Source organism: Octopus bimaculoides, chromosome 26, assembly GCF_046866305.1.
Source record: "Octopus bimaculoides isolate indiv1 chromosome 26, ASM4686630v1, whole genome shotgun sequence".
NCBI lineage: Eukaryota > Metazoa > Mollusca > Cephalopoda > Octopoda > Octopodidae > Octopus > Octopus bimaculoides.
In genome coordinates this window covers 18,566,425-18,581,749 of record NC_142953.1, presented here as the reverse complement: position 1 = coordinate 18,581,749, position 15,325 = coordinate 18,566,425, and the positions used below count along the sequence as shown (strand labels likewise).

At 38.7% G+C, this 15,325-nt stretch overlaps 1 protein-coding gene across 1 annotated transcript in view; it reads left to right on the top strand.

The window, feature by feature from the left end:
- Nucleotides 1–15,325, top strand: part of LOC106878080 (uncharacterized) — a 217,030-nt gene that overhangs the window by 181,468 nt on the left and 20,237 nt on the right. Inside the window, exons 43-45 of the mRNA XM_089342991.1 lie at nucleotides 2,375–2,680; nucleotides 5,598–5,711; nucleotides 15,157–15,301. Of these exons, the coding sequence (XP_089199117.1) occupies nucleotides 2,375–2,680; nucleotides 5,598–5,711; nucleotides 15,157–15,301 (565 nt within the window). The remainder of the gene's footprint in view (nucleotides 1–2,374; nucleotides 2,681–5,597; nucleotides 5,712–15,156; nucleotides 15,302–15,325) is intronic.

The window sequence follows — 15,325 nt, the reverse complement described above, 5'->3', positions numbered from 1 at the left end:
TATATATATATATATATATATATATATATATATATATTCATAAAATATAGGGTAGTGAAATTTTAGAACTTTCACTATCAGTGGCCTAGCATATATAAAAAGTCAATAGACAACATATTTTCCATATATGCACAAGCACATAAACATATATATACAAGCATACATGCTTGCATACATACGTATATACGTAAACACACACACACACACATACACACACACACACACATTCCTCACCGTGGCTCCAGGAAGATCTATGAGCACCTCATTGATCTTGGTCACCACAGGCATAGTCTTTGGTGTGTTTCTTAACTGTGGCCCACACATAGTAATCCATGGAGTTACAATCAAGGTGGGGATGGAGGGTTAGGAAGCCATAAATTTGGGCTTGTGAAGTCATAGAAACTTTCTGACACCCACTTCCAACTCTTTCCAGAGGTACAATAAGGGGCCCGAATCCTGCTGTCACACATACGACATTCCAGCAGTCATCCTCTCCAACCAGGTTTTGACTACAGTCTCCATCAGCTTCACATTGTCATCTGAATTGGCCCTATTCAAAGATGTGGGGTGGCATGTAGTCACACTCTCTGGAGACACCCCAAAAAGTCATCACAGTTTTGGGGAGAACTTGGTTTTCAAGATATGTGGGACATGTCATGGGTTGTAGGCAAGCTACCTCTTGTTCTGAGTGTTGTGAAACTGGTCCTGACAGAAGTTCTTTTCATCTAAGAAAAACCAGATCATTCTCCACTCAACAGGATGCGTCAGCTTGTTTGAAGGGCTTCTTTGCAATTGTCAAGCAGTTCTCCTTGGCTGGAAATAATTTATCCCTTGTGTTTTATATATATATAAAACACCAGATCACCTCTTCCAATGCACCTGCCCCTCTCAGAATTCCTTGTCTTGCAAGTTACTTTGTGACCCTGCTAGTGCTGGTGCCACGTAGGAAAGCATCCAGTCCACTTTGTAAAGTGGTTGGCATTTAGAAGGGAATCCATCTGTAAAAATCATGCCTAAACTGACCTCACCTGTGCTGGTGCCACGTAAAAAGCACTGAGTCTAGTCCCTAGAGTGGTTGGTGTTAGGAAGGGCATCCAGCTGCAAAAACCGTGCAAAAACCCTGCAAAAACAGACACAGTAGCCTGGGGTAGTCTTCTGTCCAGCTGGCTCCTGTTGACCGTCCTACCCATGTATGCATGGAAGACGAATGTTAAACAATGATGATATATGAGGTCTGATCAATAAGTATCCGGACTGTTGCCATAGTAATGAAGCTAAAGCATGCAGAGTGAAGCCACTTGGCAAAGATTGACCTTGAACTCTGCTGTGCATGCACACCAAGTTCTAGTTCACTTCTGCAGTTTACAGCAGTGCTTGGAAGGAAGGTGTGTAGCATGTGATCATCACATTGACCATGACTGAGAAAGTTGTCATGGTGATACCTGCTCAGGGGCCTACGCAAAGTTGCTGAAAGTGTATGGAGAGGAGTGTATGAGCCACACACAAGTGTACGAGTGGTTCAGACGTTTCTAAGATAGCTGAAAAATGTTGATATTGACGAACGTTGTGGGAGACCTGCAGCCAGCAGAACTGAGAAAAATACTACATGTGCATGTGGCTGTGAGGAGAAATTATCGAATCATCAACCATGAATTATCAGAGGATGTGGAGATTAATTACGGTTCAGATCAGTCCATTATTACTGAAGATTTGGGTATGAGACGCGTGTCTGCCAAGCTTGTGCCAAAACTGATTTCAGCTGACCAAAAAGACACTCTGGGTTTCTTGTTGAGAACAATGAAAACGTTTTGTAAACTTTGCATAGTCCTCTGAGCAGGTATCACCAAGCTTTTGGCAAAATTTGATGCAGATTCTCTGCTCAACTTTCTCTGTCATGGTCAATGCAATGATCACATGCTACACACCTTCCTTCCAAGCACTGCTGTAACCAGCAGAAGTGAGCTAAAACGTTAAAACTCTGCCAAGTGGCTTCACTCTGCCTGCTTCAGCTTCATTACTATGGCAACGGTCCGGATGCTTATGGATTAGACCACATATTTACTTCAGCCATGTAACCACACATGTACTTTTCTCAGACTATTCTTTTCCTTCTCTCTAGTCCTTTCCTCTTTCTGACAAAGAACCAGGCTTAAAACCTACACCCACCCACCCCACACACATTTTTTGTCCTATCTTAAACTGAGTGTCAGCCTTATACATTCACTGTGTACATCTGTTTGACTTTTATTTTTTTAATTTTTGCTTTTATTTATTATTTGCCTACATACATACATACATACATACATACATACATACACACATACATACATACACATATCAATGTGTTAAAATTCTCTTTGTTTTTAACATCCAGAATGGGAGATAGGATCATCTTCTGGTCAATCTGACATATTTCCTCGAATCAAGATTGGTACCGGCAAAAGTAAGAAGGTCTCCTTGATCAACGGTCAGTTGTTTATGGATGGTGCTTCAGGCAATGACTCTATGTCTATATCAATGATGGCTAAACGGAACTGGACAAATGACCAGTCAATTGAAGAGACCAAAAAGTCATCAGTTTTCCAGATGGAACCAGGGCGATGTCTCCACTACAGCTTGTATGCGGTCAGCAAATCTCATCTGGCTGCACCTATCAATCTACCACCTACTTGTATCACTAGTAAGTCGATATTTCATTTCTTCTTCTTCTTCTTTTTCTTTTCTTCTTCTTCTTCTTTTTCTTCTTCTTCTTCTTCTTCTTCTCAATTCCCAGATGGGGAGTGCCTGTATTATCTATGGAGATTTATCTTTGTCAATCCACTGCCTTTCGCATTGAACATGGTCATAAAAGATCCATTTTTCATTACCTGTAATGATATTATCAAGAAACGGGTCATTTCTCTGCCTTGAATGAAGACTTCTTGCTATGGACTAGCAACCTTCCCTATTCTTCTCACTCAGAGTGTGTAGGAACCCAAGAACCCAGCTTGCAGGTTTTTCTTATCTTTTATAAGTGGCAGGAGATGTGTTGAGGTCAATTGTTAATTCCTGAATATTTTTACGAGGACTGAAATCCACTAATTCTCTTAAAGCATTTTGATCAAAGGTTAATGAGCGTCCTGGTCTGAGTTGATCTCTCAATGACAAGTCTCTGGAACAAAACTTTGAAAACCAATTTTACACTTGCCAGTCAATAATGACACCTTCGCCAGAAACATTGCATATTTTCTGAGCTGTTTTAGTAGCATTTCTTCCATTCTTAAACTCTCGCACCACATCTTAAATATGCACTTTCAATTCATCCATTTTTAGGGGAGTGAAATTTGATATTAAACTATGATGTGTGGATAGGTCCAGGCGTAGCTGTGTGTTGAAAAGCTTGCTTCCCAATCACATGGTTCTGGGTTCAGTCCCACTACATGGTATTTTGGGCAAGTGTCTTCTACTATAGCCTTGGGCCAACTAAAACTTTGTGAGTGGATTTTGTGGATGGAAACTGAAAGAAGCCCATCATATATATATAAATTCTTTTACTTTTTTATTCTTTTATTTGTTTCAGTCATTTGACTGCAGTCATGCTGGAGCACTGCCTTTAGTCAAACACATCGACCCCAGAACTTATTCTTTGTAAGCCTAGTACTTGTCCTATCGGGCTCTTTGCTGAACTGCTAAGTTATGGGGACATAAACATACCAGCATCAGTTGTCAAGTGAAGTTTTAGGGGACAAACACCGGCACACAAATACACACACACACACACACACACATATATACATACACCCTAGCGGTTGAGGGAACCTGTGGAAGAGGTAGACCCAGGAAGACCTGGAATGAGGTGGTGATGCACAACCTTCGAACATTAGGCCTCACTGAGGCAATGACTAGTGACTGGGACCTTTGGAAATATGCAGTGCATGAGAAGACCCGGCAAGCCAAGTGAGACTATAACCCGTGGCCTCTGCCAAGAGTGTAGCCAGCTCACTTATTCATTGTTGTTGGCACTCCATCGCTTACGACGTCGAGGGTTCCAGTTGATCCGATTAACGGAACAGCCTGCTCGTGAAATTAACGTGCAAGTGGCTGAGCACTCCACAGACACGTGTACCCTTAACGTAGTTCTCAGGGATATTCAGCGTGACACAGAATGTGACAAGGCTGACCCTTTGAATTACCGGCACAACAGAAACGGGAAGTAAGAGTGAGAGAATGTTGTGGTGGAAGAGTACAGCAGGGTTCGCCACCATCCCCTGCCAGAGCCTCGTGGAGCTTTAGGTGTTTTCGCTCAATAAACACTCACAACACCCGGTCTGGGAATCGAAACCGCGATTCTATGACCGCGAGTCCGCTGCCCTAACCACTGGGCCATTGTGCCTCCACTCACTTATTCATATGTTTACTTTATTGGACGCAAAACTCTGCTTGCGAAGACCTGTTGAGGCAAGTGAAATCGACATCAAACCAAATTCAATGACTGGCACCCATGCCAACCTCTCCTTCATTGGACACAAAACTCTGCTTGCGAAGACCTGTTGGGGCAAGTGAAATCGAAATTGTAATTGAACCATATTCGATGACTGGCACCTGTACCAGTGGAGCACTAACAGCACCGTCTGAGCGTGATCATTGCCAGAGCAGCTGTCTGGCTTCCGTGCCAGTGGAACGTAAATAGCACCATTTGAGCGTAATCGTTACCAGCATCACCTTCTAGCACTTGTGCTGGTGGCACGTTAGAAAATCATTCAATCGAGGTCATTGCCAGTGCCATTGGACTGGCTCCCATGCAGGGGGCATGTAAAAAACACTTTTTTGAGCATGGCTGTTGCCAGTACTGCGTGACTGGCCCTCGTGCCGGTGGCACGTAAAAGTACCCACTGCACTCTCAGAGTGGTTGGCGTTAGGAAGGGCATCCGGCAGTAGAAACTCTGCCAGATGAGATTGGAGCCTGGTGTAGCCATCTGGTTCGCCAGTCCTCAGTCAAATCGTCCAACCCATGCTAGCATGGTAAGCGGACGTTAAATGATGATGATATATATATATATATATATATACATATATACGACGGGCTTCTTTCAGTTTCCATATACCAAATCCACTCACAAGGCTTTGGTTGGCCCAAGGCTATAGTAGAAGACACTTACCCAAGGTTCCACACAGTGGGACTGAACCTGGAACCATGTGGTTGGTAAGCAAGCTACTTACCACACAGCCACTCCTGCGCCTACATATATGCATATGCTTGTGTTTACATCCCCATAACTTAGCGGTTCGGCAAAAGAGACAGATGAAATAAATACTAGGCCTACAAAGAATAAGTCCTTGGGTTGATTTTGTTCAACTAAAGACAGTGCTCCAGCATGGCCGCAGTCAAATGTCTGCAACAATTAAAAGAATAAAAGAAAATATTCACACACACACACACACACACACACACAAACATACATACACACACATGTATGTATTTGTGTGTGCATGTGTGTGCACATGTATGTATGTGTGTGTGTGTAAAGAAAACAATTATACACATATTTAAGCATGTTAATTGAACAGACACATTCTAATATATTTTAATGATGCCCCCCTCCCTTTATTTACAACAGGAAAAACTGATGCAATAGAGAGTTTCAACACTTCTGTGACTAGAACCATCGACCTGAGTGGTGGTGGAAAACCAGGAAGAAAAAGTCAGCATGGAATTAAACTCAAGCTGGAAGGTAATTAATTATAAACGTCTTTTTTATTATTTTATTATATATCTTTTACTTGTTTCTGTCTGGCCCGTTTAGGGGGTGGGGGCTAAGAAAACAGGACATTGAAATGATGAGGGTGGTAGTGGTGATGATGATGAAGATGACTGAGATGATGATGGTGATGATGATGAAAATGACAGAGATGATGATAAGGAGGAGGAGGAGGTGGTGGACGACAACAACGATGATGATGATGGCTATGAGGACAATGACGATGACGATGATGATGATGATGATGCTAATGATGACAGTGATGATGACAACAATGATGGTGATGATGATGATGACAATAATGATGACAGTATGATGATGATGACAATGATGACAGAGATGACGATGATGATGACGATGGTGATGACGACAATGAAGATGATGATAATGATGACTAGGATGATTGTTTCAACATGGAAAGATTACCGTAGTCATCTCATGAACTAAACAGGTATGATAATTCCTAAATGAATTGGTTATCAGGTGCATGCATGGCTGCATGGATAAGTAGCTTGCTTCTCAACCATGTAGCCATGGGTTCAGTTCCACCGTAACTCCAGGTGGCTGACTTTTGTCTGGTGAGTGGATTCGGTAGATGGAAACTGAAAGAAGCTTGACTGGAGTGACGTGAAATAAAGTGTTTTGCTCAAGAACACATCGTACTGCCCGGTTCAGGAATTGAAATCACAATCTCATGATGACGAGTACAACACTTTACAACTGAGTCACACACCTCAATTCAACAATGGAACAATGAAGAAATGCAGTGTATATAGAACTTCATCCTTATTCTTTGTTATGTCCACTTTTCTATGCTTGCATGGGTCAGATTCCAAGTAAGGTAATATTTCCCCCATGGACAGATGTGGTTTCTATGGAAGACTGGAATCAAAGAAGATCACTTGCATGATGGTAATGCTTGTTTATAGCTTCTTGCATTATTCCAGTTTTGCCCAACAACTTTTTTACCAAACTGCCAAGTTATGGGGATGTAAACCCACCAATGCCAGTCGTCAAGCAGTGGTGGGAGACAAACACACACACACATACATAAACATATATATATATATATGTATATATATATGATGGGCTTCTTTCAGTTTCCATCTACCAAATCAACTCACAAGGCTTTGGTCCACCGGTGGCTGTAGTAGAAGAGAATATTTATGCAACATTCCACACAGTGGGACTGAACCCAGGACCATGTGGTTGGGAAGCAAGCTTCTTACCACAGCCACTTATCCACCTACACACACACACATATATATATTTGCAGGCATGGTTGTGTATATATATATATATATAAAATCAAAAAATATGAAGACAACGCAAGCGAACAACAAACAAGATGTATCAAAGTTAATCCTCAGTAAAAATGGAAGAAGTTTTTGATGTTTTAAAAGGAGAGAAGAGGAAAGAAAAAAGATGGAGAGAAAAAAAACGAGTCTGAGTCAAATTTATAAATATACTAGCAGTATAACCCGACGTTGTCTGGGTGTGACTTATTACGCCACCTACGGTAAGTCTTGCTAGGTGAAAATCAACTAAAAAAGAAAGCCTTACAATGAAAAAACCCCTATGATGTAAATATGTTCATAATTCAAAAGACGAAATTAATAGGGGAAGTCTGAAGGCTGTTTTGCGTAACATTATTAATCGTACGTAAATGTATATATATATGGGCAACACGCACACTAAATAAAAAAGATGTTAGTAAGTAAAAGTGTTTTAAAAAAGATTGTTAAATTTTCAGATTAACACCCGTACGATTTTCACTACAGTGTTAGGGTTTGTTAGGGTTAGGTAGGTAATGATGCGGGTGTTTATCTCAAGATTTACGAAAAGATTTTCAAAAAAAACTCGCAGTTTGTAGGGAATAAATGTTTGTTGATCGTATTTGAGTAAGATGTCTCGCTGGTAAATGACGGTGTTAGAAATGGAAAGTAAACTTATAATACCCACCAATTAGAATGAGGTCATTGGTAACCATAGGTACATATATATGTGTGTATTTACGTATGATTGGCAGCGTGTCTGTTTATTTGACACTCACTCCCCTTTGTTTCTTTGTCTTTTTTCTTGGATCATTCGTAAGCGTTCATAAGAGAAAGTAGCAATTGAAACGATGTGTAAGAGGAATAGAAATAGTTAATTTTAGAGGGACAAAGTAATTTTGTATGTAGTTTTTAGTATCTGTCATTACAGTATCGAAATGTGATTGTTTCAGTTTTGATAGTTTTCTTTTTCTCCTTCCTTTCTTTTTGTATTTGTTGTTGGAGGAAGTAGGAGTTGAAAGGATTTGTATTAGAAAGAGGAAATTAGATTTTATTAGGGAGAAAATGTTTACTTCTGTAGTTTTACGGATGTTATTCATTATTAGGAAATTTTTGGAATGAAAAAATGATGCAGTGACCTAATTTATTGTATTTAGAATATTAATTGCGATTGTTTAATAGAAGAAATTTTGAATTGTGTAAATGTATGAATTTTAAACATACACACACACAGAGTAGATTTGCTTTTTATAGTATAGACTAGCAGTACAACCCGACGTTGTCCGGGTGTGACTTATTACACCATCTACGATAAGTCTTGCTAGGTGAAAATCAACTAAAAAAGAAAGCCTTACAATGAAAAAACCCTTATGATGTAAATATGTTCATAATTCAAAAGACGAAATTAATAGGGAAAGTCTGAAGGCTGTTTTGTGTAACATTATTAAGTGTACGTAAATTTCATCCATCTAATTGGCTATACAAATGCTTGTGCAAAACAACTTTTTGCGCTGCCTTGATTATAGATAGCAAGGTAATTCCTTTTCGCAGGAGCTGCTAGGACGGCAATTTGTGATGAAGCAATTGTTGGCGATCTGTTGCTACACAGTTCTGCCAGACGCTAAGTTACGGGGGCGTAAACACACCAGCATCGGTTGTCAAGCGATGGTGGGGGAACAAACATACACACACATATATACGACGGATTTCTTTCAGTTTCCGTCTACCAAATCCACTCACAAGGCTTTGGTCGGCCTGAGGCTATAGTAGAAGACACTTGCCCAAGGTGCCTCGCAGTGGGACTGAACCCGGAACTATGTGGTTGGGAAGCTACTTACAACGCAGCCACTCCTGCGCCATTATAGAAATGTTTTTCATACAATTCTCTTTTAGGATTAGGCACACGTGCGCAAAAGGGAACAGTTTGACCGTTGGAATCATGGTCAAATGAATGTTTTTGACACAAAATTCCTTGTGTTTTGCGAACAAAAGGAATTTTTGCGACGAAGGCATTCATTTGACCATGATTCCAACGGTGTGCCCAACCCTAAAAGAGAATCATTTGAACAGCGACAACTAGTAAAACGTGTGATTGCACACACGATATGACTTTGAAGAAGGCCAGATCGCTGGATGGATTTGTGTGGCGGTGCAGAAATTGAAGGGAAAGCATTTCTATAAGGACGAAGACTTTTATGGAAAAGTCAAAGTTGTCATTGCAGAAAATTTTTCTCATCGTCTTTCTCGAACATATTCCCCCCTCCCTTTCGCAGCGCGCATTTTTCTTTCATATTTGTTCAATATACGGTGCACTTCAACTACTACACTATTTTTTTTTCAATTTTTCCACCGGGTGCGGATCTATATAAAAACCCAACTAAGTCTCAAGTGTATATATATATATGGGCAACACACACACACATACACACTAAATAAAAAAATGTTAGTAAGTACAGAACTTCAGCATTATATATTAAGATGGGCAACATACACACACACTAAATTTTAAAAATGACAGGTATTTGTATTTATGTGTGTATCAATGTGTATTCTGTGTCTATATATGGTAGTAATTAAATGCGTTTTAAGAAAGATATTTAAAAAATTCAGTTTGTAAGGAATAAATGTTTGACTGTCGATCGTATTTGGAAGAGAATGACAGATATTTTTATGTATGAGTGTGTGAGTTCAAATTCCGCCGAAGTTGACCTTGCCTTTCATCCTTTCGGGGTGTAAAAAATAAGTACCAGTTGAACACAGGGATCAATATAATCGACTATTCTCCACCTGCCCGAAGCCGCCGTTGTGGGAAAAATTCAAAATAATAATAATAATAAATAAATAATAATAATAATGACCTCTGCCGATCAAACTCCCAACCCACAACTAAGTCTTAAGTGTATATATATATGGGCAACACACACACTAAATAAAAAAGATGTTAGTAAGTAAAAGTGTTTTAAAAAAGATTGTTAAATTTTCAGATTAACACCCGTACGATTTTCACTACAGTGTTAGGGTTAGTGGGTACTACTAAAGCAGCACGGTTCCGAACGCGCATTCACGCGTCCGCGCTAGCTGGTCTTGAGTGGTCAACCCTAACCCTAACCCTATCCCTAGCCCTAACCCTAACCCTAACCCTGTCCCTAACCCTAAACCTATCCCTAACCCGCGTGTGCAAATGAATACGTGGTTAGGGTTAGGATCGACCACTCACGACTAGCTAGCGCGGACGCGCGACTGCGCGTTCGGGACCGTGCTGCTTTAGTAGTACCGGGTTAGGGTTTGTTAGGGTTAGGTAGGCAATGATGCGGGTGTTAATCTGAAGATTTACGAAAAGATTTTCAAGAAAAACTCACAGTTTGTAGGGAATAAATGTTTGTTGATCGTATTTGAGTAAGATGTCTCGCTGGTAAATGACGGTGTTAGAAATGGAAAGTAAACTTATAATTCCCTCCAATTAGAATGAGGTCATTGGTAACCATAGGTACATATATATGTGTATATTTACGTATGATTGGCAGTGTGTCTGTTTATTTGACACTCACTCCCCTTCATTTCTTTGTCTTTTTTCTTGGACCATTCGTAAACGTTCATAAGAGAAAGTAGCAATTGAAACGATGTGTAAGAGGAATAGAAATAGTTTTAGAGGGACAAAGTAATTTTGTATGTAGTTTTTAGTATCTGTCATTACAGTATCGAAATGTGATTGTTTCAGTTTTGATAGTTTTCTTTTTCTCCTTCCTTTCTTTTTGTATTTGTTGTTGGAGTTTTCGTAAAGGTTCATGAGAGGAAGTAGGAGTTGAAAGGATTTGTATTAGAAAGAGGAAATTAGATTTTATTAGGGAGAAAATGTTTACTTCTGTAGTTTTACGGATGTTATTCATTATTAGGAAATTTTTGGAATGAAAAAATGATGCAGTGACCTAACTTATTGTATTTAGAATATTAATTGCGATTGTTTAATAGAAGAAATTTTGAATTGTGTATGAATTTTAAACATACACACACACAGAGTAGATTTGCCTTTTATAGTATAGACTAGCAGTATAACCCGACGTTGTCCGGGTGTGACTTATTACACCATCTACGATAAGTCTTGCTAGGTGAAAATCAACTAAAAAAGAAAGCCTTACAATGAAAAAACCCTTATAATGTAAATATGTTCATAATTCAAAAGACGAAATTAATAGGGAAAGTCTGAAGGCTGTTTTGTGTAACATTATTAAGTGTACGTAAATTTCATCCGTCTAATTGGCTATACAAATGCTTGTGCAAAACAACTTTTTGCGCTGCCTTGATTATAGATAGCAAGTTAATTCCTTTTCGCAGGAGCTGCTAGGACGGCAATTTGTGATGAAGCAATTGCTGGCGATCTGTTGCTACACAGTTCTGCCAGAATTCTATCAGATTGGGCAGTAGATGATGATGCACCGTTTTGCATTATGTTCAAAGTAACTTCTGGAATGTGGTGAATTGCTGCAGTCTGTTGCTGTCTTTTTGAACCGGTTTCTTTCTTTCCCCAGCAAGCTCTCTTCTTTGGAGGCATAATCTATGTACATATTAAACAGAACAACAAAAGTTATAATAGATGGGAGGGTCGATAGTTTTCACATTTCGGTGATTTTTCAGATTAACACCCACACGATCACGTAACCCTAAAACCGTAACCGTAAGACTAACCCTCATCGTAACCCTGACCCCAAAACCGTAACCCTAACACCTTAGTGAAAATGGTGCGGGTGTTAATCTGAATAATAATAATAATGACCTCTGCAGATCAAACTCCCAACCCAACTAAATCTTAAGTGTATATATATATGGGCAACACACACACACTAAATAAAAAAATGTTAGTAAGTACAGAACTTCAGCATTATATATTAAGAGAGGCAACATACACACACACTAAATTTTTAAAATGACAGGTATTTGTATGTATGTGTGTATTAATGTGTATTCTGTGTCTATATATGGTAGTAATTAAATGCGTTTTAAGAAAGATATTAAAAAAATTCAGTTTACCCGTACGATTTTCACTACAGTGTTAGGGTTTGGTAGGTAATGATGCGGGTGTTAATCTGAAGATTTACGAAAAGATTTTTTAAAAAAACTCACAGTTTGTAGGGAATAAATGTTTGTTGATCGTATTTGAGAAACATGTCTCGCTGGTGACGGTGTAAGAAATGGAAAGTAAACTTATAATTCCTGCCAATTAGAATGAGGTCATTGGTAACCATAGGTACATATATATGTGTGTATTTACGTATGATTGGCAGTGTGTCTGTTTATTTGACTCTCACTCCCCTTCGTTTCTTTGTCTTTTTTCTTGGATCGTTCGTAAAAGAAAGTAGCAATTGAAACGATGTGTAAGAGGAATAGAAATAGTTAATTTTAGAGGGGCAAAGTAATTTTGTATGTATCTGTCATTACAGTATCGAAATGTGATTGTTTCAGTTTTGATAGTTTTCTTTTTCTCCTTCCTTTCTTTTTGTATTTGTTGTTTGATTTTTCGTAAAGGTTCATAAGAGGAAGTAGGAGTTGAAAGGATTTGTATTAGAAAGAGGAAATTAGATTTTATTAGGGAGAAAATGTTTACTTCTGTAGTTTTACGGATTTTATTCATTATTAGGAAATTTTTGGAGTGAAAAAATGACGCAGTGACCTAACTTATTGTATTTAGAATATTAATTGCGATTGTTTAATCGAAGAAATTTGGAATTGTGTAAATGTATGAATTTTAAACATACACACACACAGAGTAGATTTGCCTTTTATAGTATAGATACATAGATGCCATATTCAGAATGTAGGACATAGAAGCTCGTGCCCTGGCACAGTTCTCTGCTTTCCTGCAACAGTTTCACTTCCTGCCTCTTTCTTCCGACCAATTCATCATGCTTGACACCAACACCATCCTTTTTCTCCCTCTACTTCTTTTCCCTCCAATCTTTCCAGTCATCGCTAAATTCCTGAAGCCCACTTTCTTTGTCACAAAACAAAGAAAACAAATACCAAATGAGATGAGAATATTGAGTTTTAATTGATATGGCTTTGTAATTAACAACACTCCTTGTTTCTTGCTTCTAATGTAATTATGTTGTTGTTAACAATGTCACTAATTATTTGGGAAAGGTCTGTCATTATTTTGAAGTTATATAAAAATAGTTAGTGATGTTTATTGTAGTTCTGAAATTGGGTGCAAAAAGCAGGTTTGGTTGTTCATCTCATGATATGACATGAGATTTGTGTGGATATTTTGAAGCTTTTTCTTCTTTGTGCACGTGTGTGTGTATATATATAGGAAGGTCAAAATCACATGATCTGATGGTGGAGTTGGTGGGAATTTATCCCTCTGCTAGCAATATAAACAAGAGTGCATTTTGCACCAAAGGCCAATATGGCAGTTTCTCTCATGGTATTTACTGCAGCAAAGTTTATTCTTACAGAACATCCATGTTTAAGTAGAAATGAATATTCTTTTCTACTCTAGGCACAAGGCCCGAAATTTTAAGGGCTGGGGCCAGTCGATTAGATTGACCCCAGTGCGCAACTAGTACTTAATTTATCGACCCCCAAAAGGATTTAGAAATAATACATTTCTAAATCTCTCAGAGAGATTTATGCGGTAGTGATACAATGAAATTGTTGTATGCTGTCAACTTAATGTGACAGTCCCCTGAAGGGAATAATACTAGCTGCACCGCCTCCTGTCAGCCTTGACACATTTCCATAAGGACACAGGAAATGTGTCAAGGCCGATGGGAAGTGGTACAGCTTCCTAGGTCTAACCAACAGTAGTATTATTCCCTTCAGGGGACTGTCACATTAAGTTGACAGCATACAACTACCCCAAAAGGATGAAAGGCAAAGTCGACCTCGGTGGAATTTGAACACAGAACATAAAGACAGACGAACTACCACTAAGCATTTCCCCTGGTGTGCTAACGTTTCTCAGCTTTAAGTAGAAATAAATATTACCTCTTGGTAGTAATACTGCTTTTGTTGCTAGTACTTATATATAAGTATATATATATATATATATATATTGTGGCAATATATATATATATATATATATATATATATATATATATATATATATAGTGGCAATACACTTCACTTTATCGTGCAGTTACTGTTAATACTTCATTTAGAGAATCAACATTGCTTGTTTTCACTTTTTCGATATCAGTGAAAAATTTCACTGGAAAAATATACATAAGGTTGCCAAGAATTTATATCTCTCATCGAAGGTCGGTAGCTATCGGACGCTGACGAAGGGAAATAACCCTGAAACCCGGGTCCGTTCGTGCTACGATCACGATGAGAGGGATAACTTCCCTTGGCAAAACAAACAGGACACAGTAGTGTGTCGATAAGCCAGCTGGAGGAGATGTCCTCCTGGGGCTAAAGCAACAGTAACATCCACCCCTAGGGGTCAGCCACACTTAAGTGGCAATACACTTCACTTTATTGTGCAGTTACTGTTAATACTTCATTTAGAGAATTAACATTATATATATATATATATATATATATATATATATATATATATATATATATATATATATATGTTTGTATGTATATATGTATGTATGTATGTATGTATAATAGGCGCAGGAGTGGTTGTGTCGTAAGTAGCTTGCTTATCAACCACATGCTTCTGGGTTCAGTCCCACTGTGTGGCACATTGGGCAGGTGTCTTCTACTATAGCCTTGGGCTGACCAAAGCCTCGGGCTGACCAAAGCCTTGTGTGTGGATTTGGTAGATGGAAACTGAAAGAAGCCCATCATGTATATATATGTGTGTTTGTTTGTGTGTGTGTGTGTGTTTTATTTATGTATTCTCATGCATATAGTTACATACCTAGACATGCTCATATATGTTTAAATGATAAACTTTTGGAAAGTTTTACAGATCTTTACAGTTCCAGTGATTGATTGCATCTGTAGTCTTCGAATTAGCTTTCTCCTTTTTGGTTTTGAGAAGCCTAATTTCTCAAGATTGGTATTTGGGCAGTGTTGTATGTATTTATGTATATGTGAATGTATATCTATACAAGGATGTGTATATGTCTATGCATATGTATGTATACATCTATATATAAAAACGTCAATCCTAATTCTCTTCTTTTCTTCCTCAGGTATTGAAGGTAGAATCATGACTGGTCAACTGACAGCGAAGGACCTACAGACTGGCTTCGGATCAGCAGCATCCGTTTCCTATAAATCCTTTATCAATGATCCTTTGACCAGTAAAAAGCAGTCATCTCGTTTCATGAGGGGCAGGTGAGTTTCGACAGGTGTTGCTTT